At 46.4% G+C, this 25,051-nt stretch overlaps 3 protein-coding genes across 3 annotated transcripts in view; 2 read left to right on the top strand and 1 right to left on the bottom strand.

Annotated features, from left to right (window-relative positions):
* Window positions 1–248: 248 nt before the first annotated feature.
* On the top strand, window positions 249–8,723 carry ESS2 (ess-2 splicing factor homolog). Its single transcript, XM_054082790.1, has 10 exons — window positions 249–453; window positions 598–766; window positions 1,631–1,726; window positions 2,189–2,355; window positions 4,193–4,310; window positions 5,040–5,173; window positions 5,319–5,421; window positions 6,421–6,530; window positions 7,448–7,563; window positions 8,099–8,723. Exons 1-10 carry the CDS (start codon window positions 307–309, stop codon window positions 8,382–8,384), a joined length of 1,446 nt encoding a protein of 481 aa, XP_053938765.1. The 5' UTR covers window positions 249–306; the 3' UTR covers window positions 8,385–8,723.
* Window positions 8,724–9,738: 1,015 nt separating this feature from the next.
* TSSK2 (testis specific serine kinase 2) lies at window positions 9,739–12,239 on the bottom strand. Its single transcript, XM_009566760.2, has one exon. The coding sequence runs from the start codon at window positions 10,755–10,757 to the stop codon at window positions 9,771–9,773; it is 987 nt and encodes a 328-aa protein (XP_009565055.1). The 5' UTR covers window positions 10,758–12,239; the 3' UTR covers window positions 9,739–9,770.
* Window positions 12,240–13,270: 1,031 nt separating this feature from the next.
* The window catches only part of DGCR2 (DiGeorge syndrome critical region gene 2), a 42,932-nt gene continuing 31,151 nt past the window's right edge, over window positions 13,271–25,051 (top strand). The window contains exon 1 of the mRNA XM_054082328.1: window positions 13,271–13,593. Within this exon, the coding sequence (XP_053938303.1) occupies window positions 13,515–13,593 (79 nt within the window). The 5' untranslated portion in view covers window positions 13,271–13,514. The remainder of the gene's footprint in view (window positions 13,594–25,051) is intronic.

Genomic DNA, 25,051 nt, shown 5'->3' with positions numbered 1-25,051 from the left:
AACGCCGCCCCGTCCCAGGGGCTGCAGAGCAGCGGCCGGTAACGCCGCCCCGTCCCAGGGGCTGCAGAGCAGCGGCCGGTAACACCGCCCCGTCCCAGCGGTCGGAGCCGGCGCCGCCGCCCGGGGAGCCTCGCGGGGGGGGGACGCCGGCAGCTCGGGCGCCAGCGGGTCCTCCGGGCGGCAGGGGGCGCTGCGGCCGCGCGCGCCTCTACTGGGCGGGGCGTTGGGGCTCCGCGCGGCACAGTGACGTCACGTCGGTGGCGACGGCGGCTGAGGAGGGTCAGGGTGGGTGGTGGTCCCTGCGCTATGGAGGCAGCGGCTCCAGCGGCCTCCGCCAGCACCGCCCTGGTGCCCGTTCCCGCCGCCAGCACCGCCCTCGTGGCAGGGAGGGACGCGGCCCCAACGGCACCCAAGGGCGCGAAGAAGATCCTGGATGAGGAGGCCTACATCGAGGTGGGGCTGGGGCTGGGGCTGGGCCTGGGGCTGGGCCAGGGCCTGGGGCTGTGGCACGGGAAGACATGCAGAGCAGCTGGCCTGAGCTGAGCATGTGCTCCAAGCCATCCCAATGTGGCTGTGCCGTTGTCTTTCTGTCTGTAGAGTTTAGAGAAGATCATCCAGCGAGACTTCTTCCCGGATGTGGAGAAGTTGCGAGCGCAGAAGGAGTACCTGGAGGCTGAAGAAAATGGTGACTTGGAGAAAATGAGGCAAATTGCTATCAAGTTTGGCTCCTCCCTGGGCAAATCATCGAGGGACACACCAGCACCCTGTAATAACTGGTTCACTGGGACTTTATAGCCAATATTCCTACTTTAGTTTATCTAACTTTGTGCAGGCAGCGTTATCCTAAAGATTCAAGATGGACATTGCATGGGAATTAGTGTACCAGACTGGGCAATAGCCAGTATCCGATGACTGATGCTGAATCGGTGATGTCTGATAATGCCTTCTGGAGGGCATGGTTTTGAAAAACCAACTATTGACCGAGCATTCCTCATAGGCATCTTTTGCCAAGTTCTAGCTCCCTAGGTAATGTTACATGCTCTGTCATGCAATATTATACTGTCAGAGACTCTAAGCTGTTTTGCATCTTTTTTGTAATGTGGGAGGTTGTTATTGTATCTGCAGACCTCTAAGATTTCCATGTCCTGAGGACAGATTGTGTTGGAAGCTGGTGGTGATCAGAGGTTCTTGCAACAGGCATCCAGTGCCCCCTCTTTTGTTTGCTGTTCCTCCATGCTCAGGTGTTTCTTGTACTGATGCCGAGTTCCTAGCCAGCTCTCATTGTGGGGTTTAAGTCACCTGTGTTCTTTTGGCAAAGGGCGTGTATAACCAAGTGGTTACCCTGCCTCCCCTCCCGCAGGGGCTGGCCTTGGCCTTGCTTAGGGTCGTTAATGCTACTGCTTGTTTCTGTTGGCAAAAGCTGTAGACAAGATGGCAAAAACAGTGGCCTGTGGCTCTCCTGTGAGTTTTTACCAGCAGGAGAAAAATAATGTGTTAGATGAGAGCAAAATTTTATTCAGTGTTTGAGGCAGTACTGAATATTTAGGTTTTTTTAATGTATTTTTAATTGTATTTAAATTGTATTTAAATAATTGTTCTCTTACACGTCTTCTGTGATTTTCTGTCACAGATGTTACTCCAGCCACATTTGAAACCCCTGAAGTGCATCCAGGTGGCCTTCCATTGGGAAATAAATCCAAAGCTGGCCTGAAGGCTGCAGAGGAAGGTAGGAGAATGATATTTCTCTACCTGAATTCTTCAGCAGCATGAAAATACTTTTGTGAATTCTGTCTTCTGTAAGGGTTCTGGATATTTAGCACTTCTTCAGTAACTTCCTTTTAGTGGGTGAAAATGGTTGCTCCAAAGCTGAACCTGGTGTAATGTTTTAAATTGTGTGTGTGAATGCTTAGTTATAGGCCTGTCTATGGCTGAGTAAATTCTTGATCTCTTTGAAGGCAGTAAATTTGTCTTGTGCCTCCTGAAATTAATTGTGTAAGTAAGCAACAATTGCGGGGGTAGAGCCATTCATATAGTACGTTAAAAAGTCAGCTGGCAGCTGACCACCTGTGTGTTCCCCTTTAGCACAAATACCTAGAAATGCCCTAAGCGGTTTTATGTAAAAGTTGGCTTCCAAAAACTGAATCTATTATTGTGCCACTCTGCATGTATATGGTTTTTTTCTTGTTAGGAGAAGCAGAAAAAGATGATAAAGATGCACTTCCCAGTCTGGACAGCTTCTTAGCGAAACATACAAGCGAAGATAATGCGTCATTTGAGCAGATCATGGAAGTGGCAAAAGAGAAGGAGAGAGTCAAGCATGCTTGGCTCTACAGTGCAGAAGAGGAGTATGCCCAGGTAAGGAAGCGGCTCGGCTGCACCTCTGTTCTTTGAAAGTAAAACAACAAGGACATACCATTTTACTGTATTTCCTTTTTGTTTGATTGAATAGAATGTTATCTTTCCTTCTTTTTTCAATTCCTGCTAGAAATACTGATGAGAATTCCTTGGCTCTGAGTGCGGGGCTATTGTGTTTGACTGTTGAATTACTTGTGATATTAAGTAAGAATAGAAAGGTGTTGATTTTGAGTAGTAGGTGCATGGGGTGGTTACATCTAAATCTGAGCTAATCCTAGCTTTCCTGGGTCCTGTTGCAGCTCACTGCTTCCTTTCGCAGTCCTGTTTTTTTCCCGTCTGTAATGCCAGAACAGTGTTGACATAGTTGCTGGGAATCTGTCTCTTTCAAAAGCTTTAAGACTGGGAAATGCGAGTAGTGCCCTTCTTGGCAGTCTTTTACTTCAGCAGCACTACCAAGGGGAGCAGCTGAGAACGGTTCCTGTGGTTCATCAGCCCTTTATTATTTGGAGTGAGGCTGTTCCCTCAGTTTTCTTTTTCTGTTACCAGTACTGCTCCATGCAGCCACTGGTGTACAGTACTGTGCAGAGTAGGGCTGCTGTGCTTTCTCCCTCCGTGGGCTTTGTGGGAGGCTCAGAGCTGTCCTGGGCTGTTTTGTCTGTCTCCACTGGCACTGTTGCCAGTCGTGTCAGTGCTGGATATGAGCTGCAGCAGCTTTTAATGAAGTTTGGCACTGGCGTGTGAGTGTTGTGGTTTTTATCCCAACTAATGTATAACCTCAGGGTCCATTAAAATAAAAATGCCCTCTGTGACTCCTTATGCATTTTATTTGCTTGAGAGCTTTTGTCCAGGATTAAAAGGCAGGCAGCAGAATAACGTTCCCAAAGTACAGGAATTGGTTCAGGTTAAGGTGGAGTTGCCAAAGCTGGTCTTGTGCTAATGTTGTGTGTTTTCCTGCCAGACAGCATTCTCTTCAGACCTTGCATTCCTTGTGCAGCATGCTTGGCTGTGTAGCACACAGCGTCACCATGCCTTATTCAACGTATTCGTTGGCAATACTGCTATTTAAATGTATGAGGTTGATGCCTATTAAAGACAACACCAGCTGATGTCTTTATAGCTTCTGGCAGTAATTGCCATGTTTAATTGGTGTGAGAATTTTAAAATGGAGTAACAGTGGGGCCTGATTGCATTCTGTTGGTTTGTTGGTGTCAGTGATGCTCATGTGCTGGTAACAGTGCACAAGTCATCATATGCTTCTGTACTCGTACTGCTTATGGAAATGTTAGACAGCTGTCAGATCATTGAAGGAGTGTCTGCTCTTTGTTACTGCTCACCTCAGCTAAGATAGTTTTCACTAGACCAGGATGGTACAGATATTCTCGCAAGGTGACATTCCAATGCCTTGTAGACTGCCTTTCTGTTAAATAGAAGTGTCCTATGTTGCTCTTCAGTTAGTTAGCAGTGAATGCCTCATTTGCATTTTGATTACTGTATAGAGAATAAACAGAAAAAGTTTAAGCCACCACAAGATGTAATGAAGTCATAAACGTAATCTTCCTGAAAAGTTAATTCTGTAGGTCTCACTTGATTCTGTACCAGAGCTGTGTATGGAGTTGTTGTTTCAAGCTCACCTGGGAGCAGGGTGGTTCCTCAAACTCCCCTTGCCTGCAGGAGAGTGCTTGTGCCATGCCAGATGCAAAGTGTGCTAGGGCAGGTAGCTGCATGCATGACTGAGCTCTCAGAGTTGTGTGTGCCTGATGAAAAGATTGCAGGACACTGTTTCACACCTGATTCCCCCCCCCCCCTTTAATTTTTTTTTTTCCCATCACCCTTTCAGCGACGAAGTGAGAACCTGGCGCTTCCTTCAGCAGAACAGCAAGCTCTGGAGAATGTGAAAGCTGGACTGGAGACCTGGGAGTACACAGCTCGGAACACCCTGATGTATTATCCAACAGGTGAGGTGTGCGGATTTCTTGGGAGAGGCATTGGTTCTGGGTGGGTGGACCCTAAACAGTGCTTGCTGCACTTCCATAGATGACTGAGCAGCTCTTACTGGTAACACTGCACTGTTTCATCTGTGAACTGCAGATATATAAAGTTGTTTTAAAAAGTCTGGGTTTTTTGTTCTTCTCTTTCTTTGGACCTTGCTCCTTTGCCTCTGGTTGCAAAGTCTGATTATGTTCTATTCGTCATTGAGGAACTTATTGTCTGTGTTACAGAAGCACTTGTTTTCATGAGTCAGAGTTCTTTTTGCTCTGGTCTTTCTTATTTATAAGCACTTTCTTGTTATCTTTACTCATTCTTTTTTTTTTTTCCTCTCAAAGTGCTCCTTGGCCTTGTCGGTTCCTTGATGGCTATAGAAAACATCATTTTGTGAATGCAGTTCTCGTTTTCACTATAAATGTACAGTTGGTCATTTTGCAAACTAGTGAAGTAGAGGAAAGAAACTTTTGTTGACTGTTTTCTTAAAGAAGAAAAATCTGATCTTAATTTATAGATCTTGGGTGTTACAAGGCATATGTGCAGATTTTTTTTTTTTACAAGGCTAGAGATACACTGTGCAATTGCTGATGGATTCAGGGTGGTGTAGGAATGTGTAGCAAGTGTCGTGGTGGTCGGGAGCTTTAGGGCCCACTACCTGGTGTTATCTGAGCCCTTTCTTAAAGGACGTTTTGTTTTTCAAGGTGTTCCTGATGAGGATGAGGTATTTAAGAAGCCCAGGGAAGTTGTCCATCGAAACACCCGTTTTGTGAAGGACCCTTTTAGCCAAGCTGTGAGCAAATCACAGCTCCAACAAGCTGCAGCCCTCAATGCTCAGGTTGGATATTTTTACTTCTTCTGACTAAAACCTTGTTAGCCTCTGCCCTCTGGTGCTGTTCATCAGCTAGGAAAACTGTGTGCACACCAGGTACAGCTGACGCATGCCTTTCTCAACATGAGTGGTGGTGTCTTTTTTATTTCAGTACAAACTAGGCAAAGTGGGGCCAGATGGGAAAGAGCTGATACCCCAAGAGTCTCCAAAAGTGAATGGATATGGATTTGTGGCTACACCCTCTCCTGCCCCTGGTAAGAGGGTTTTCTTCCTTTTTCTGATATAAGAGGACTGCTCCTGCCCTTATTTTGATGCTCTATTTGTTCAGTGCTGGGGTATCGTTGGTTTACACAAGGAGGAGAGCCTGCTATCAGTTGGCTGAGTGATGGTTCAGCCAGAGGTCTGGAATATCTCACTCTATTCACAGTCTAACCTACTGCTTTCCTACAGGTCTGTTGCTTTCTAGGTTCTTTCTTTGTCTAAACACACTTCTGTGTTAGAGATTCCTGTTGTTTAGATCAATTAGCCACAGGATACTTTTCAGTTAGAACTAACTGATTATTTTTCTTCAGCTGAAATGTGGTATCTGAATTTTTAGCTTCTCTTCACCAGCTATTGTGTTTTCCTGTCTTTTGTTACTATGCTAAAAGGTGAACATATTAAGGCTTTTCCGCTGGAAAGCCTGTAGGTGGCATTTGGAGCGCACCTCTTTTCCCCATTGTAAACGCCTTTTCCAGACCCTGGACAGCAGGATTTTGTAGCCAGTGACTTAGTTGGCCTCTTGGAATCTGTTTGCAGTTGCAGCTGTTAGACAAGGTACAGTCATTGTTTGGTATAGGCTAGCCTCAAGATGAATGGTGGGTACATTTGGACTCTGCCTGTTTCCTTGCTTTTAAATAGTTGTCTGTGCTGAAGGAGTTTTCATATGGTAGCAGAAGGGAAGACTGGAACTGTAGAGGGGGGAAAAAAGGAATTGTTAATAAGCAAAAGCTCACTAAATGGAAAAATAAACGCATGGAGAGGACAGTGCTTGTGTGTTATGGCACAGGAAATCCTGTGAGTTTGAGGTCATGATCTTTTAATGGAAACCACATATTACTGTGCAGTGTTGGTGGTGATTTCCTCTGCAGTGAAGGGGCTCCTCTGGGTGTGGATGAATTTGTTGTGCTTCATAATTTGTTTCTCTGTATTTCTTTTGGTGCACAAATAGTCAAATGTCTTGCATGAGCATGACTTTTTAAATTTGTTTCTAGGTGTGAATGAGTCTCCTTTTATGACATGGGGTGAAATTGAAAGCACCCCTTTGCGCCTGGAAGGGTCAGAAACACCATATGTGGACAGAACACCTGGACCAGCCTTCAAGGTATTCCATGTCAGGAGTCACCTTGTCATTCTTTTCCAGGGGGAGGGAAGGATTAAGAAGAGAAAGGCAAGTGAGTAAGTAATAGATTAACATTATTGTGGGAGTGTGACACATCCCTGGGCTGTGTTCCCAGTCCTTGACACTAATAATCCAGGTTCTGCTTGGAGGGCGGAGGTGGACATGGCTCCACGTGAGAGCTGCTTGGTGGAGATACGTGAAGTGGGACACACGCTGTTGACAGGAGAGTGAGGTTCATCATTTGATGAGCCCAGACAGAGGGACATTCAGAAGAAGCTGACAAGATGCCCAATTTCTCCGATCTTAATGAATGAATGGGTAGGAATTGTAGGATTTTCTTCTGCCTTGGTCTTCTGGCTGTCACAGCATGAGGCAGGTGTATTTCTTGAGAGCAGAAGACGCACTCTAGCTTTGCTAATGGCATCTAACCTTGCGTGCCACCCGTCTCCTCCTGGTGTTGTTGAATATGAGCTGACTTAGACTCTTAGTTTAAGAAAGGTGTTGTTGGCTCTGTGTGCCTCTGGTCAGACTCCGAGGCCCTTGTCGGGTTCTCCTGCTGTTTAGCAATGTCTGTGTTTGCCGGGGAGCTGGCTGGCTGCAGGCCAGGCAAGACACAGGTGACATTGTTTGTCTAGGAGAGACAGCAGGAGGAAATGCCAGAGGTAAGGGCTGCTTCCTGACTGAACTGGTTTTACCATCTTTGTTACTTGCTAAGGATGATTGAAGGTCTCTCTGTGTCCTCTCTGGCTTCTATGTAGCAGCAGAGAGGCATGGTCTGGCCCCCTGCGCACTGGTTTTAGATCCCTGTAGGCTGGAATCCCACTGGGAAAGTGCTTTGACCCATTTATGCAGCTCTCATACGAGTGCCTTGGTGAATTGTCTGTGCAATGCGTTTATAGATCCTGGAGCCTGGGCGCCGTGAGAGATTGGGACTGAAGATGGCCAATGAAGTGGCAGCTAAAAACCGAGCAAAGAAGCAGGAGGCACTTCGCAAAGTGACAGAAAACTTGGCCAGGTGAGTCTTCTGTGCTGATGGCAGAATTTGGGATGGGTATTTTCTGATGAGATTTGAATCAACCTACATAGAAAGGGAGAAATGATAGGAATAATGTAAGCGGGAAGAGGTGCCGTCAAACAGGAAGTTTTTTAGAAATCAAAGAGCTTAATTCTTAAGGGAAAGTGACTGGTGGCTGTCCTTGACACACCCTATTGTCAGCATGTTCTGCCCTACAGCCACTCAGCAGTGGCTCTGGATCAGTGTCTTGTCTCATTGCAAAGAGGAGATGTGATAAGGCTGGCTTGGCTGGGTCATGGGAAGAATGGAAAAGGCAGGCAGCACCTCTCAGGATGTGAGGGATGTAGGTTACTCTATCACTTGTCTCTAGAGAGACAGGCTGCCTTTGTGTGTAGGCAGAATGATTTCTGCAGCCAGTGGGTCTGGTCTGTGGGTGGAGTGGACAGCGAGCTCGCCTGTGGAGGCATCGATGCTCTTCCTGATAAATGGCAGATATTTACTGTAAAATCTTTTAAAACTGTTTATTCTGTTGCAGCCTCACTCCGAAAGGACTAAGCCCGGCAATGTCACCAGCTTTGCAGAGACTAGTAAACAGGACTGCAAGTAAATACACTGATAAGGCCCTGCGAGCCAGCTATACTCCTTCCCCAGCCCACACAGGAACTCCTGGATACAAGACCCCAGCAAATGGGCCTCATACTCCCACAAGCACCCCACAGTCTAGGACAGTATCTCAGACACCGGTTTCTCAGGATACTACATCTATCACAGACAATTTACTGCAGCTTCCAAAAAGAAGGAAGGCATCTGATTTCTTCTGAATATTCCAGCCACCAGCAAGGTGATGGTGAAGCGACTGCTCAGCTGTTTGCAAACAGGGTGGTGCAAGCCGTTGGTAGTGAGGGCTGTCTAGATAGAGCTGCCAGAAAGGAAGCCAGCAGTTACAAAGTCTGGGACCAGCATTAATCTAGACTGTATAGATAAAATACAGTGTGTGTATATATATATATATTTTGGAAACAGTGTCTTCTGTGGTGTAGCTCCCCTTGGAACTGCATGGGTGGGATGCACACAGCTGCTGTAGCAAAAGGATGCATCCTGCTATGGCAGAGAAGATTTTATAATTTTTTAAAGATTTATTTCTCTTTTTAAGATGGCCGTGCATTTAAATACGTTTCTGTACAGATATATCTATTTATAAAACGTGGTAAGCCTTCCAAAAAGGTTGAACTGGACTTTCTTCCAGCTTGTCAAACTTCTTTGGTTTTGGACTTTGCAGAAGAGGAGTTACAACTATGCATATGTCAAGACATGACCCAGAATTTTAGAGGGCTTCTCTTTAATTTAAGTGGAGTTTCAAGTGATGCTCTTGAACATACAGTGCACCTGTCAGGACAGTTGGTACATGGAATCACAGAATGATTTGTGTTGCAGGGGACCTTTAAACCCTATCCTGTTCCAGCCCCCCTGCCATGGATCACACTCAACACCTCCCACTGGATCAGATTGCTTACAGCCCCATCCAGCCTGGCCTTGAACACCTCTAGGGCTGGGGCAGCCACGGCTTTTCTGGGCAACCTGTGCCAGTGCCTCACCACCCTCAGAGGAGAACATTTCTTCCTAATATCTAATTTAAATCTCCCCTCTTTCCTCTTAAAACTGTGCCCCCTCATCCTGTCCCTGCACTCCCTGATCAAGAGCCCCCCCTCCCCAGCTCTCCTGTAACCCCCTTTCAGTACTGGAAGGCTACTATAAGGTCTCCCTGAAGCCTTCGCTTCTCTAGGCTGAGCAAACGCAACTCTCGGCCTTTATGGAGGACTTTTATGGAAAGTGCATACAATTTCAGACATCAGTTCACACTTCCTAACAACCTGCCCTTTTACTGAATCCAAAGTGTGGGTGGTGCACGTGTGAACTCTGCTGCCTGAGTAGTCAGTAGCTTGAGAAACGTGAGCATAAGAGCTGTTAAGTATCAGCAACACTGAAAAAACTACCCAGTGTGTTTTGACAGCGACTTCTCATCCCCACAAACCATAACAGAGCCAAATCTTTTGAGAATAAGAGTGTTAAGCTGTTGATTCACCTCAGCATGGGTACTGTCTTCTGGTTTTGTGCTCCATAAAGCAAAAGGTGAGGACTGTGGCTGAAAGGGTCCAGAGAAGCTGAAGTTGAGAAGCAGCCGTTCACAAGTTAGACCAACTGTGTTGTTAAAACCAGCCATTCTTACCGGAGGATCGTGTTTCCTTCTCTCCTTCCCCTTCTGCAGAATGAGATTTGGCTTGCTGCTTGTCCTTAGGCCTTTCTTCCTGCAGCTTTTGGGAACTCTCTCCCTCTTCTGCAGCTGGCAGATGGGAAGGGATTGTGGATTTTGGAGTCTGCAACCATGGGTGTTTCAAAACTTCGTCTATATGCATCCTCCGAGTCACATCGGGCTGGAGCATGTGGTAAATGAGGTCCTTGAATTCTGCAGTCAGGTGCTTTGTGTCGGGGAAGGGCAGCTTGTGCTGTCTCTGAAAATGTATCATTTTCCTGATGTTGGAATCATCAAACGGCATTAAAGCACAGACCATTATGTACAGGATGACACCCAGGCTCCATATGTCAGAAATCCTGGGGTCACAAGGCACACCCTGTAGCACTTCAGGGGCTGCGTATGCAGCAGAGCCGCAGAAGGTGTTGCTGAGAATAGTTCTTCCATTTTCATCTCGAGACAAACGTTTGGAAAAGCCAAAGTCGGACAGCTTCATGTTGAGGTCTTTATCGAGAATGATGTTTTCACATTTCAGGTCCCTGTGAGCAAAGTCCAAGTCGTGGCAATGCTTGACAGCAGAAGCCAACTGCTGAAACTTGACACGAGCCACATCCTCTTCCATAGCTCCCAGGGTCCTGATGTAGTCCAGGAGGTCTCCCTTTTCCCCCAGCTCCATGACAATGTACACTTTCCCAGATGATGTCTCAAAAATCTCATAGGTTTTGATGATTGAGGGGTGCTGTAAAGATGTCAAAGCCTCAAGTTCCCTGGGAAGAAACTTTTTCAGGAAGTCCTGAGGAGCTTTGTTCTTGTCGATTATCTTGATGGCAACTAGGCGTTTCAGCCGGTTGCAGTAGGCAGATTTCACTTTGCCATAAGAGCCTTTTCCATATGTGTTCTTCAGTCTGTAGCCTTTCTTTCCAAGGAGCACAGCATCATCCATGGTGGGAGTGCTGGAGGGAGATGCATGGGGCAGTGCTGGTGCGCATCATATGTCGGGGCTAGTGGTGTGCCCACGCACCATGGTGACTGCCCAGCGCTCTGCTGCGGCAGGTAGGTGGGCACCCAGCACTGGACACTGTGTGATGTCACAGGTGGGGCCCTTAGAAGGACCTTCTAGTCCGGCGACGTCACCAAGGCAAAACTGAAGGTCAGGTCACTGAGAGACATCATCTGCGCTTTGCCATCTTCATAAAATGATTGTTACATTGACTTTTGCTAAAAGTAGCTTAACAGTTTTTCTTTCCTAAAGTTTATCTAAGTGCTTTGTCTGTCTCAGATTGTCTTTTAGGTCCTGTATGGGCTTGCTTCTCATCAGACAGCTTTCCTCAAGAGGGATGGGGTGCTACTTTACTTGTCTTTGCTGGGGCTGTGTTAGTATCATAGTATCATGGTATAGTTAGGGTTGTAAGTGACCTTAAAGATCATCTAGTTTCAACTCTCCTGCCATGGGCAGGGCACCTCCCACTAAATCACGCTGCCCAACGCCCCATCCAACCTGGGCTTGAACACCTCCAGGGATGGGGCAGCCACAACCTCCCTGGGCAACCTGTTCCAGTGTCTCACTACTCTCATGGTGAAGAAATTCTTCCTAATGTCCAGTCTAAGTGTTCAAGAACTGTTTTTTTCCTCATGAGCTTGTTGGGAGAAGAGGGTGCCTTAAGTTCCTGTCCTTGTTCATCCAGCCCCTTGTTTTGTTGCTCCTGTGGTTGGCTGCATTTTTGGGCTTCCTACTGGCTTTTTCTTAAGCCCATACTCAGTGGAGGAGTTGTGTTTTGGCTTCCAGCTTCTGGTGTTCTTGAGAAAAGCTTGCACCAACACCTTCCTCAGAAGGGCTCTGAGGATTACTGGTTCACATGTTGATCACTTTACTGTAATCAGCCTCTGGGACTTTTTCCTTTGTGCCAATTTCAGCTTTTTTAGATTTGTTCCTACAGCTGCTACGGGTTTGGCTCCAAAGATTGGATGATGCTGATCATAGTACAGGCACTAGAGACAATCCTGCTTCCTCCAACAGCAGCGATGGCATCTCATTCTGAAGAGCAGAAGTGGTACTTCTGACACCCAGCTTGTTTTTTCCTCCTGTCCTTTGAAACTTTTGGCTGATTTTTATAATTGGTGAAAACAATGAGTGGTTTCAGCCACACAGAACCTGCACTCGGAGCTGAGGTTGCTCCAGTATGAGCTGACCTCTGAGTGTGGGACGAGTACTTGTGTGGTGTGATCCAGTCTGGAGAAGCACTGAGCACCTTGTAGCAGGAAGCAGATGTAGCCATATCTGTACACTTCTTGCACCGCACTGGAGTATGAGACAGGCTGCTAATACTTGGCAGTCTTGACATTTGCCTTAATCAGGTGATGTTTTATCCAGGGAACATCCATGAAGATCTTGTGCTGCTCTTTGAGCAGTCCCTCCAGTCTGGGATGTTTGGTGCCTTGTTTATGTTGGTGGAGAGCTTCCTCTTGCACAGTTTTCACTGCGTGGGATTCTTGTTCTTGTAAATGCTCAGGAAAGAAAGGGGGTTGTGGTTTATTTGGGGCACAGCAGTATGTAATTCTTAGAAAGTCACAAGAAGAGGTTGTGAATAGCCAGTGAGGACAGCAATGAGTTGCTGTAAGTTGGACAAAGAAGCAGGCTCAGATGCCTTAGAGAAGCAAAACATCGATTACACCAAAGATGACTGCTGCTCCTTTCTTTGTGGGGCATGGATAAGAAAATGCGCCAGGAGAGCTGTGGCAGCGGGGCGGGTGCCTGCTTGCCAGGCTGGGCTCCCGTGGGCACCGTCCCCATCCTGGCCGAGCTGGTGCACAGCAGCACCCAGGGTCGCATTCCTAAAGGCACTTGTCATTGCCAGGGTCACTAATGATGCTCTGAGCTCAATTAGTTTTCTTTACGCATTTCCTCTCTGGCTGGGCCTGGCAACAGCGTGGTGGGCATGGAAACGGGCCGTCTGGCGGTGTGGGGGGCAGGCGGGAGCTCATTAACCAAGTTGGCTAATGGCGGCCAACCTCGGCGCCTGCCGCGCTGGGAGACCCCGGCACTTTGTGCCTGTGCCCTGGGGACAGGCAGGGCGGTGGGGCAGGGGAAGGCCATCGGCGCAGGAATGGAAGGGACCGGGGGAGGCCCTCCTGGGGACAGAGGGGGCTGTTGTGGAGGGATGGGGAGAGGCTGTCTCGTGGCCACTGAGGTCAGCGGAAAGGGGCTGCCCGGGGACACAGAGAGAACCGGTGGGAGCTGTGGAGGGGGACAGAGGGGACGGGCAGAGGCCGCCCCGCCGCGGAGCGGAGCGAAGCGCCCCAGGCCACCCCGAGGGCTCGCGGAGGGCGGCCCTGCGGCGGAGGCACCGGCTCCCCGCGCGCTGGCCCCGCCCCTCTGGCCCCGCCCCCGTGAGCGGGAGGGGCTGGACCCGCGGCGCTGACTGGGCGGGCGGTGCGCGGGGGGCGGGGCCTCGGGGGGGCCGGGAGGCGCGGCCGCCATCTTGTGCGCGGCCGGAGCAGCGAGCGGCCCCCGGCGTGGCGCCGCCTCTCCGCGCCGCTCCCGCAGCCGCCGCCGCAGCCAGGGCCGCCGGCTCCCGCCCGGGGCGCGGGGAACCGCTCGGTGCTCGGCCCGGCGGGGGCGGCGGCCCCTCCTCCTTCTCCTCCTCGCGTCCCTCCCCGCGGGTTTGTGGCGCTGCGGCGGGGGAGGATGAACGGAGGATAAATGGTGCCCAAAGCGGACAGCGGCACCTTCCTCCTCCTCTTTCTCCTGGTGCTGAGCATCACCGAGCCGCTGCGGCCAGGTAGGGGCGGCGGGAGCCCGTCCTCCTGCCGCTGCCTGCGTGCGGGTCCCCCCGATCCCCTCTACACCCGCCTTTCTACGGGGTCCCCGAGATTCCCACCCGCTTCCCTCTGGGGTCCCTGGGTTCCCCTTCAACCTCCCCTCCTGCTTCCCCCCGGGCACCCCCTTTTTTCCCCCCCGGATTCCCCGGGATTCTCGGGATCCCCCCTGCTTTTCTCTGGGGTCCCTGGCATTTTCGGAATCCTCCCCTGCTTTCCTCTGGGGTCCCCGGGATTCCCCCCGGCTCCAGGGTCCCCGGGTATTTGTCTCCCTTCGTCTCCCCCAGGGATTCCTAGGATTCCCCCTTTCCTCTGGGGTCCTCTCCCCCCGGATTCACCCCTCCCCGTCTCCCCTGCCCTCCCCCCCCCTCTTTCTGGGGTCCCCCCGGCCTTTCTCTCGGGTCCCCGGGTTCCCCGCACCCCTCCCGCCGAGGGGGCCGAGGCTCGGTGAGGGTTTCGCAGGCTTTTCTTGCTTTCGAGGGGCCAGGACCTCGCTGAGGGGCAGGGAGACACCGTTCCCCGGTACCCAGCCCGGGGGGGCTGAAGGTTGGGGTAACAAACCCCGTTTCAGCTGGGAAGGAGCAAGGGGAAAGCTCCCTTGCCGGCACAGTGATGATTAGTGGGAATGCGGTGACGCGACCAAATTGTCGGGTGCTTCTTTCTTACCGGCTTTCACGTTGCATGCCTTGGATGCCCACAAAACGAGAGGGAAGCCTCATTTCCAAGTGCCATATGGTTTTGCCAAAAAGAAAACAGAAGCTTGTCATCTTCTGAATTCTGGCTTTGCTTCTTTTAGAGAAGTAATTTAGTGACAGAGTTCGTGTGGTAGCTGCTTGGCATAAAATATGCTTTAAAATGTTAAGGTGATTGACTCTGGAGAAGTGGTTGGGGTTTGCTGCTTGAAAACTCCTGCTTTTCTAGCTGGACTGCTTAGTTGGGGTTTCGTTTTGGGTGTTGAAGGCACTTGGAGCATGACAGAGCCTCGGGTATCTCGGGCCACTCTTGCCAAAGAGCATTGGTAGTCAAAGTTAGAGGCTGCCCAGAGTGGCTTCACAGGTTTGGAAACCGTCCTCCCATCGCAGAGGGTGATTGCTCTGGGATGAGCCTCTCTCCTCTGTAAATGAGAGGAGAGTAAGGATGGTGGCATGCTTAGAAATTTCCTTTTTTGTTCTCTTCCAAGTAACTTTAATGACCCAGACTAACAAATCAGAACAGTGTTGGTGAACTGGGTTTAAGCAAGTTCCCAGTGTGGCTGAAACACAATTGGGTCAGTGTAGGCAGTCTTACTGAAATAACTCGCTGAGATGTTGAAACTACTCTGTTTCTTGTTTTGTTTTAGCTTGGTTTTTCTGGCAGCGCAGCGTAGCGTAGCGTATATATAGGGTTTATGATGTGCTCTTAAGCAGCAAAAACCAAAATATATGGAGTTGCTAACCTAGTAGTATTACAGCTAGAGGTTTTTTATGTGTGAGATGATACTGCATAAAACTGATTGCAAGAAGCTTCCCTTATAGCTGGCATCAAGCACCACGGGAGCAGAGTTGCTGGCTGAAAAGGTTTTGTAGTTGTCTGTGTGCTTTTACAGGTGGGTAGATTTGATCATGAGCTCTTGGTGTTGAGCCTTGTAGCTCTTAGAAATATGGAAATGGCATTTTCCGTGTTGTGTCAGATCAATTGTTGCTCCAGTTTGGTGTCAGGTCTCTGTCAGCAGCTGGTGTTTGATAGATGAAGACAAGTTTTGCACTGAGGTTTGCTTCTGTAAGGCCGATGAATTTTTTTATTTTTTTTTTTTTTTGTCAATGCAGTAATGTGTCTACAGGTTTCTGGTGCTGTAGCCACACTGGCAGCAGCGTCCTTCCTGTTAACAGACCCTGACTCTCACCTGCTTGGGTTGTACCCCACTGGCTTTGAAACCTGTAGCGTTAAGATCCTTCTTCCTTGAATTTTGCTCAAACCACTTGTATTCCTGAACCTTAATGTGAAGTAATCCAGCTGGATGTAGTGTTGCAGATGGAATGCCTTACCGTATGAGGCACTTTGGCATTCCGTTTGGAGCGCACCCGTCCGTGCGATGGGCTGGGAGCCTGTGGATGAGGGGTGGTTGAGCTGTCCATGGTGGTGCCACCACCAAGGAGCACCCATCACGGCAGGGACATAGGGGAGTACAGAACCAAATTTATAATTTTCATCAGTAGTGAAGTCTTCCTCGTCTTTTTTGGGGAGATGCATGGATTTCCTCAGAAAGAGAAGAGTATTTGGACTTACAATTTATTTTCCTAGTGGTCCTTGTTTTTCATTTGGCTTCTTTAAACCTGTGTATTGTTGCAGTTGCCTTACTGGTTTAGAGATGATGTCTGCAGCTTGCTTAGCTTAAATCTGTACTGGGAGCTCTATGAGATGAGTGCTGCAGAGTGACGAGAGGGTTTGTGTACTCTGAGATGAATGTGTAGTCCCTTCACAATTCAGTCCTAGCGAATCAGGCACCTCTTTGTACTTCCGTGTTAATTTGACAGTAGCTTTGTATTCATGTTGTTGCTCTGCTCTTCAGATAAATAAAACCTTCTTTTAAACCTCCTCAACTGTAGTATCTTTTCAGGCATTCTGAAAAGCAGTGATTTTGTGTGGACTTATTTTTTCCGCATTTAGGGGCGAGATGGAATTTAGTAAATTAGGAGAGAAATTAATTAAAATTTCCTTTTTTCCTGATTTTCCCTTCTTGATTATACAAGTCTGGTTTATGCTACTGCCATTGCTGACAGTGTTGGATTTATCCAATGTACCATGACATCAGCCCTCACTGTGGTTACTTGGGTTCCTGAAGGTAATGTGGGCATTAGATTTTTTCTGAGCCTGTGGACTTCTCATGGTAGTCATGTGCCTTCGAGAATCTCTGCTTGGATTTTTTTTATCCCAGTGTTTCTCAGTTTCCCTTTCTAACTGTTTTGACCATAAACTGCTTGTTTTGTCTATATGCCTGCTTTATATTGCATAGTTGAAGGAGTTGTTTTGTTGGTTTTTGTTTTTGTTTTTTAAAGTAGGGCATTTCTCCTTGAGTTGTGTTACTCATTGTGTATTTGGAAGCTGCTAATGTGAGTTGAAGCTGAATGTACCGGATTTTTCCAACTATATTAGTATACAGTGAAGAATTAACTTAATATTTCCTTTAAACACTTACTGAATTGGTGATATCTGTTGTTCAGATGCTTGTTTTTGGTTGTGTTTACCACACTAGGGTTTGGCTTAATAATATATTTTCCGGGACAACTCAAAACATCTGCTTTAGGTTATCTGACTAGTTGGCTGTCTTTATGTGAGGAAATAGTTCAGTGATGCGTTATCTGAGTCACAATAATCTGTAATAATCAAATATCTCTAATACCACAAAAGTCCTGGTTCCAGCTCAGGTTTAGACTGAGTTTCTGAACACTAATGCATTTCTATTGGTTGTCTAAAGAGCATCAGAGATATAAATTGCTATGATTTCAGTTTTGGAGTACACTTTGAGAGTATGTAAAAAAAAATCCTGTTTTTTTAACATTGCATTTTACATCAAAAAGCAAAGGTTTTGGTGTCTTTATGTAACATTGAACAGTCTAGAATGATCAGAATGATCAGACATGTTTTGGAATAGTGTTTAGAGGATTAATTAAGATCATGCGTCACTAAAGACAATAGCGTGTTTTCATGTTTCTCTGACAAGATCCTGCTGCTTGCTAATGGAAAACACTTAAACATGGTCAGGCCTTGTGTTGGATTTTGTGATAGTGGTTTAGTACAGGGCCTTGTGAATGTAGGTCATCAGGCTTCCTTATTAGAGCGTTTGCCAGGCAGCTAAAAGCCAATTGAGTTCTCATACTTGCAGTTTTTTTTCTCTACTTCAGAGCTAGCTAGAGGAAGTAATTTTATTACCCAAGTTCTGGTTTTAAAAATTTTGCCCGGCTCACCTAACTGGCAATGCTTAGAAAGACTTGCCAGCGCAAGTGGTCTAATGTAAAAGCACCACAACTTTAGCTTAAGTTTGAAATTCTCATAGCACACGACGGGCAGTTATGCTCTTACTGGTATGTGCTGGTGCCTTGACAAGTGTATCTGAATTGCCAGCTCTTTCTTGCTACTTAGTCAGAAGCCATAGGTCTTGCATGGGAGGAAGCGGAAGCCTAAAGAAACCCACAACCAACATCATGCCAAGGTAATCCACTTGTCTGCTGTGACTGACAGCGTCTGGTGTTGGCTAGTTGAATTGTGTCAGTGAGTTCAATGGGAGCCCGAAGACAGCAGTCATAAAATGTGACCTGGGCCCAGTGCTCCTCTGCTTTGAAGGGAGTTTGTAGGTAAGCAGAGAAGCCCTTACTTTACTTTTTGTTCACTGTCTCTACGTAAGCAAGAGCTGTGATGAGTAATATTTATTTGGTTCCATGTTGTTGCTAACTATAGTCCCTATATTTACATTTAACTGAATTCTGTGGTGAGGACTTCTTGGTGTGAGAGGCAGAAGGTTTTTTTGTCACAGTTTTGCTGGAAGTAGGGCTGGCCTGCCCTTCAGCCTTAAAGTTCCCCCTCATCCCCTTACTTCTTAGTCAACTGGTTTTAGTTTTTTTTTCTTCCTACTGTTGTATATTAGTATGCTCTTTTCCAGGTGTTCCTGTACTCCGCTGTTTGTTAGGAGCGGCAAAACGAGGCTGATGGATTTGGAAAGTCTTGCAGCTGCTGTCAGCATAGCAGAGACACGAGGCAGGAGGTATCAGACCTTATTAGCAGGTCTAATTCTTTAAGACTGGTAATTCTTGATGTTAATTATAACGCAAAATTTTTGGGGCGTGAGTGGGTTTGTGACTAGCTATGGCCCCAATGCAAAGGAGAAATAAGGAGTCAGTAGGCAGAGGGCTGTTTGCGTGCATTGCACTGGTTTAGAGAAGTAATAAATCAGAAGGAGAGCGTCAGGGTTTGCAAAAATGCAGCTTCTGTGTCCCTGTGGTAGGTTTGGGAGTAGAGGAGGGTGAGACCAGAAGAGCAGTAGTGATGGAGAAGAGAGCACTGGTGCAGCCTTTCTCTGTGGCTGGAGGCGGTGGCTGTGGAAGTGCTGCTGCTTCATCAGTAGTTAGGGAGAAAGGCACAGTGAGCTTGAAGAGAGAATAATTTTAGATACTATGTATGAAAGACCTAAAATCACCCAGTGAATGTCAGAACACCAGCCAAGACTTCAATGAATTATTCCGTCCTCTTGAATTAGCTTTGTTAGGGCTGGTTTTGATGTTGAGTTGTAATGCAAGAGTAGTCACTACCTCTTCAATTGGTCTTTGAGCAATGCCTGAGTCTCTGGGTTTTTACATGATGATCTCTAGCAACTTTCATAAGGTCTCATTTCATTCTATGGGATGCACATAATAACTTCTTACATGATGAGCAGAGCTTGCTGTTGTGCTTGGCATGCATTACATCACACAGCCTGCGTACCCTGCATTGAACTTCTGGTACGCAAAGTGTGGTCAAAGCAGAACTTGGAGACTGTTCAATGGCAGAGCTGCTTCTTCCCTCTGGGGGTTAACATGGGTGCTTGGGTTTGTTTTGTATTTTAGGATGAAACAAGTGTGTGAGGGGTTGTTGCACTGATAACCAGAACAGGGAAGTCCTTGAGAAAGAAACAGATCCCGGCAAATTGCAGGCTTGTTGAGAATCTCTGCTGATATCGAAGGCCGACCTGTGCTGGGAAGAGGCTTTTCGATAGAAAGTTATGGCTAGAAAGAGTACTAAGAGTTTGGGTTGTCCATCTTTCTGTCCCAGGACAAAGTCCAGTAAACCCAGGCAATTCTCGAAGGATATTTGTCTGGCACATTTCTAATGATTTCCTGTGACAGACTCCTAACACCAAATGCTTTTGGTTAAATCTCGTTGCCACTCTGTTGCTTGTTCTGCAGTTGCAACTTCTTCTTTCTGTCTAAATATGGTGTTGCGTGCATGTCACTGTAGTGCTATGGTTAGAACAAACAGTTTGCCAATTCCCAAGACCATTTCAGTGCCAGGACCCACCAATTTTTTAGCAGCAGTAAGTGTGGGTAGGCACCTGGCAGTGCCAGTTCCTTCCTTGCTTCCTGCTCTCTGGGAGGGTTGATGTGCCAGTCCAGGTCCCTGCATGCAGGCACACAGCTCGGTGCTGTACTTCGCTTGGAGGTTTAATGGAGAACCTGTTGAGTCAAGGAGAAATCACGGATAGTTTGATGAAGTCATTGATGAGCTGTAGCAGAATTGAGCTGCTTAAAACTGTGAGATTGGGATTAAACTTTAATCCACATTTCCCAAACTGTGGAATCTTCTGGCATCTTGCGGTTTCCTGTGAAACTTTTAACTTTGTCTTTGTATTGAAGAGTCAGCCTGCTAACTCTGGGTTTGATGAACAATCTTGTAGTGGTATTTGCTATATGGAACTCCTAAGGAAGTGGTTATTAGTTTAGATTGTTTAGAAATACAATTCTAATAGAGATTGATAGTTAACCCCATTTATTATAGATAAATAAAAGAACATTCAACTTCCTAATTAAAATTAGTTGATCTAACCATTATATTTAGCTCTGTTCTGTTTATTGATTAGCGCCTGACAATTGTCAGCCAGCTCAGTGGGTAGAAATGTAGAATTAGCTTTTGATGGCTGCTCTTGGGACATTCCCTGCTCTTTGGTCTTTTAACTTACTGATTTTTCTTTATGTTTTCATTTGTGGAATTTTTTACTGTGTTGTCTTCTCTTTCATAATACCCTCTCTGCTCTGCTTTCTTGTATCTTTCCTGCTATGAGACCAGTTACTTGGGGTACCCAGTAGAAGCTATCAGAAATTGGAAAGAAGAAATGTTCCTGGCATTCATATTCTTCTGATTACCACATTGGCCTGTCTAGAGTTACTGGCACTGCTGTGTAGTTGCAAACATCCCAGAGGTGACTCTGAAATGTGCTGGAGATTCTAGCATTGAAGAATGAGCGAAGGGGTGCGGGTATTGCTGAAAACTTAGGAAGATGGAGCTGAGCACCTGATGCTTTTTCCCTGTTCAGAATGACCACAGCTTTTGTGGAAAAATTGCAAGCGAGCAGGAACGGTATGTGTACGTTAATGCAAAAAATTAGTATATTTAGATGCAACAGAGTATGAGCATCTTGTAAAAGATGTGTTTGGAAGAAGGTGAAGGTTTGAGGTGAGGATTGGGGATGGAACCTGGAAGGAGCTAAGCTGAGGTACCCACATAGTCCTGTCAGTTTAAATATTTGTGGTGTCTGTGGATAATCTGACTGTCTCGACCTGGGTGTATGCATTGGAAAGGAGAAAGGTTGTGGTGGTGCAGTTTGCTGGACAGGGCTGATGACTTGCTGGATGTTTCACTACTGATGTTGTTCTTAATAGACTTTTTTTTCGTTGCTGCATTTGTTGGGAGAATCAATATATTGTATGTGTGACCGTATTTACATTCTGCATGAGGAATAGTGCTGCTTTCCTAGTACCCATGAGCATGTTTCATGAATAGTGGTGTTTAATGAAATCTGGACTCTGCTGAGGTTGTCTTCTACGTTGCTGTAGTACACTTGCCTGACACCGCTGATATAGGAATCCTAGAATAGTTTGGGTTGGAAGGGACCTTAAGGATCATTCAGTTCCAACCTCTCTGCCATGGGCAGGTACACGTCTCACTAGCTCAGGCTGCCCAAGGCATCCACAACTTTCCTGGGCAACCTGTTCCAGTGTCTCACCACTCTCATAGTGAAGAAATTCCTCCTTATATCTAGTCTAAATCTGCCCCTCTCCAGCTGATACCCCCTCATCCTTTTGCTACAAGCCTTTGTGAACAGTACCTCCCCAGCTTTCTTATAGGCCCTTTCAGGTACTGGAAGGTCACTATAAAATCTCCTCTGAGCCTTCTCCAGACTGAACAAGCCCAACTCTTTCAGCCTGTCCTTGTATGGAAGGTGCTCCACCCATCTGATCATCTTTGTAGTCCTCCTCTGGACCGGTTCCAGCGTTCCAGCAGCTCTGTGGGAATACTGTGCCTTCCCCTGTGTCCCTCTGTCTGTCCTCGGTACGAGAAGGCTGAGAGTCCTGCAGGGTCTGGTGCCGGGGCTGGCTTACCCTAGCTCACTCCTTTCCCCACCACCAGCTGTAAAGCCACCCTGCCACTGTGGCTGCACGCTGTGCCAGTGGGCTGGAGGGCTGGCAGCTGCCGAACAGTGTGGACCACGCTGGGGTTCCTGCCCTCCAAATGCACGGCAGCCATAGTTCCTGACCCTTATGCTGGCTCTGGGCTTTCCAAAACTGACACTGCACAATGTATTTTTCTGGTCTTCGCTTCAGTCTCAAGCTTGCTTGAAATTGTTCAGTGCAATTAATTGTGAGTTGTCATTAGCACTGTCACAGAGACAGGCTTCTTTTAGGGATGAAACTGTGGTGCTGTGCAGGTTTAGGTCACTTATCACCGTTATGCTGAAACTCTTCAGTCCCACCTGAGACTGTACAAAACCTCTGACGTCTGGAACAAGGTCGTTAGCATAGAGGAACTGTCAGCTTTAACTTTGACACATATTAAAGGGTTCTCGAGTACCCATGGCATCATTTTGTTTGTACCGAGTGCTCTTTCTGCTAGTGCTCTGTTTTGATTTTTCCCTTCTGCCTATTTACGTGCTATCATAATATAACATTTTCTTAGCGAGAAGAAAAAGGTGCAAGCCTGTTGCTTAAAAGACAACCCTGCTGCTATGAAAATAAACTGATTTCCAGTCTGGAATCCAGCTGCATTGCCTAGTTCACAGTATTCTTTTGTGTTGGTTCAAGTAGCAAGTTTTATTTTCTGTTTGGTTTTAACAGAACTGGGAAATGTATTTTTTTCCATTTAAGCTTTAGGAATAAGCATCCACATTCATTAAGCACAAAGTCTGTGTTTTCTAAGTCTTGGGAAATCATAGCCAGCATTCCCATTCAAGAAGCTCTGACATTGTTGCTTTGACTGAATTCCGTGTCTCTTGCACTGCCTTTGCTTCTCTTTTGTTTTGATTTTTCTGTTTTTTATCCTTGCTGGCATTGCGTCTGCCCTCCAGACACAGAGCAGACAATGAGTTGCAGTGAATGACACTTGCTCACAGGGAGAAACTGGGTCAGTTCCAGGCTCATGCAGAGCGTAGGTATAATATCGATGAGAGGGGATGAGGGGAAGGAGATTGCCAGCGTTCCTTACCGTGCTGTAAAAATCTTTTGATGGATGGTGGGGTCATCTAGCATAACTTACTATGACAGAACATTGAGTAATACAGAGTGTTCATTAGAGTTACTCATTAAGGATTTACAGATTTCAGCTGGTATGCTGTCACTATTTTAATTACTTCATGCAACTGCATGCTGAGGTTATGCAGAAAATGCCAGTGCCTCTGACATGTATGATTTATTTTTGAATCTGATGCGTTCCTGCCAAATGGGATTATAGCTCCAAAATCTCTAATTTTCAGGAGCTGGAGTGAAGTTTGAGTGTAAGTGTGGGTTGTGTTTGGCTCTGTACATAGCACAGGGCCCTTATGTTTTCCTGGGCTCTATGCCCCTGTGCTTTCCTACCGTCCTGCTTACACTCGAGCTGTGACAAGTGGAAGCTGCCTGACAAAGGATCATGCTTAGGCACATTTTCTGTAGCTCAGATGAAGACCTGAGTGTTGTATCTAATGTGGAGTTGAATGTGAGGCTAGAGTGCTCTGTTCTTCTGTAGGCTTTTAATTTGAAGAACAGTAAACAGAAGCAATTTTATTGAGAAAATTTAATAAACTTAATCTACAGAGTGGATAGTTGTGATGGTGACTTGTGAGCTTGACAATTTTTTTTTCTCTGAAAATTAAGTGGTGTTATCATAATCTGTTTTTCCTCCTACTGTGGCTTTGTGGTGAAGTACTGTATAAAACACTCATTCTCCTATGCTGAATGCAGTGGTGGGTGGGAGGGATAAGGAAAAATCTAAACCTATATAATTTAAGTAATATTTGCCAAGGGACATAAAGAAACCTGCTGGGAAACGCATGGATAGTGAATATTTCTCCGTGATGGGGAGCTGAGGGGAAATCCCACTTTGGTATGGCTTTGCCTGTCTGACAGCAGAGCCCTTGCGTGGGATCAGTGATGCCTCAGAGGCAAGTTGAAAACAAGAAGACTGGTTCAGAGATTGTCTGGACAATGTCAGGTTCATAGTCAGCTTCTTCGCCACCGAAACCCTTTTGTTCACACCAGACTTGTAGCCACGTGGAGCAGGGCTGGCAGGGGTGTGTGTGAGATACAATACCTGCTCCAAGGAACCTCAGCAGTGGGCTCGAGAAGGCCAAGCCATGAAAACAGCTTACAGACAGTCTTTTCACATCTTCACTGAGGATTAAATTCAGAGAACCATTGTGGTACTTCTGTATTTGGAATATTAAGGATATTTCAAAGTTTTGGTTATGTTGTGCTTCCTCTTGAGCATAAATACTTGATATGGAGCTGTATGGGTGTTTGATGATGGTTAGGATGTGGTATTTCTTTTGTTGTTGTTTTGTTTCTGATGCTTGTTTGTGTGCATTTATTGAGTACCAATACAGAGGAAAACCTCCAGGTGCTAAGGAGTTAGGGGGTGAGGCTTCTTGCTGGAGGTGCTAGGATCCGATCGTACTTGTACAGTTCAGTGTGCGGTGGGATGTATAGCAATGGCGATTTAAGAAAAAAAACAGTTTTCAGTTTCGGTGGACTTATTTCATGTATTAACACATCTAATTGTGGTAGTGCAATATGTAGGTCTTAAGTATATAAGTTTAGTATTATAAAATATAAGAAAAGAATATGTTGGAGAAGTTAAAATCTGAGTAATAAGAGTTACTGACCTAAGCACCTGTAGTTAGAGTGTTTGTTCATGCTTAATCGGCTTTAAGTAGCTGTAATTGCCTCTTGAGATCCGAACAGAATATTTTCTTACAGGCTAGTTCATCTGCTTTGGGACAATGAGTGACTTGCACTGAGAAAGCAAGATTTTTGTCTTGTATTTTCTTTCAGTCTACAAAAACAATTCCAAAGGATCTACCAGATCCAGTCTTGAGAAATGTGGCCAAAATAAGCCAAGTACATGTGAGGTACACACAAAACTGCCATTGTTCGTTAAAGGCTTACATATGAAACCAAACCATTGTACTTTAAGCTTGTCTTTCCCAATACGTGCACTTCATTTACAGTGATAGCTTATAATTGAAATAACATTAAATGCTGGGTTTGTGCATTTAATCAAATTCCAATTTCCATACAAACAAAGCTCAGGAGACAAGAACAAACAATTAGCTGAGCAAATGGAAGTGGTGTTTCTTTGTGTTAAAAACTAAAATAGATTCAAATCTATACTAGCTGTGTAAATGCTAAAACCTAACATACATCAGTAGTCTTAGTTACCAAAAGA

Source organism: Cuculus canorus, chromosome 17 (assembly GCF_017976375.1).
Source record: "Cuculus canorus isolate bCucCan1 chromosome 17, bCucCan1.pri, whole genome shotgun sequence".
NCBI classification, from domain to species: Eukaryota; Metazoa; Chordata; class Aves; order Cuculiformes; family Cuculidae; genus Cuculus; species Cuculus canorus.
The sequence above is the reverse complement of the archived record's forward strand: the minus strand, read 5'-3'. Positions and strand labels throughout refer to the sequence as shown.

What these genes read in the sequence shown, in the direction of transcription:
- ESS2 (XM_054082790.1), top strand. Translation starts at nt 307, where the DNA reads ATGGAGGCAGCGGCTCCAGCGGCCTCCGCCAGCACCGCCCTGGTGCCC. An exon ending in ATGAGGAGGCCTACATCGAG is followed by an intron (nt 454 to 597) that starts GTGGGGCTGGGG and finishes TTCTGTCTGTAG; the next exon opens with AGTTTAGAGAAGATCATCCA. An exon ending in CACCTGGACCAGCCTTCAAG is followed by an intron (nt 6,531 to 7,447) that starts GTATTCCATGTC and finishes ATGCGTTTATAG; the next exon opens with ATCCTGGAGCCTGGGCGCCG.
- TSSK2 (XM_009566760.2), bottom strand. Translation starts at nt 10,757, where the DNA reads ATGGATGATGCTGTGCTCCTTGGAAAGAAAGGCTACAGACTGAAGAAC.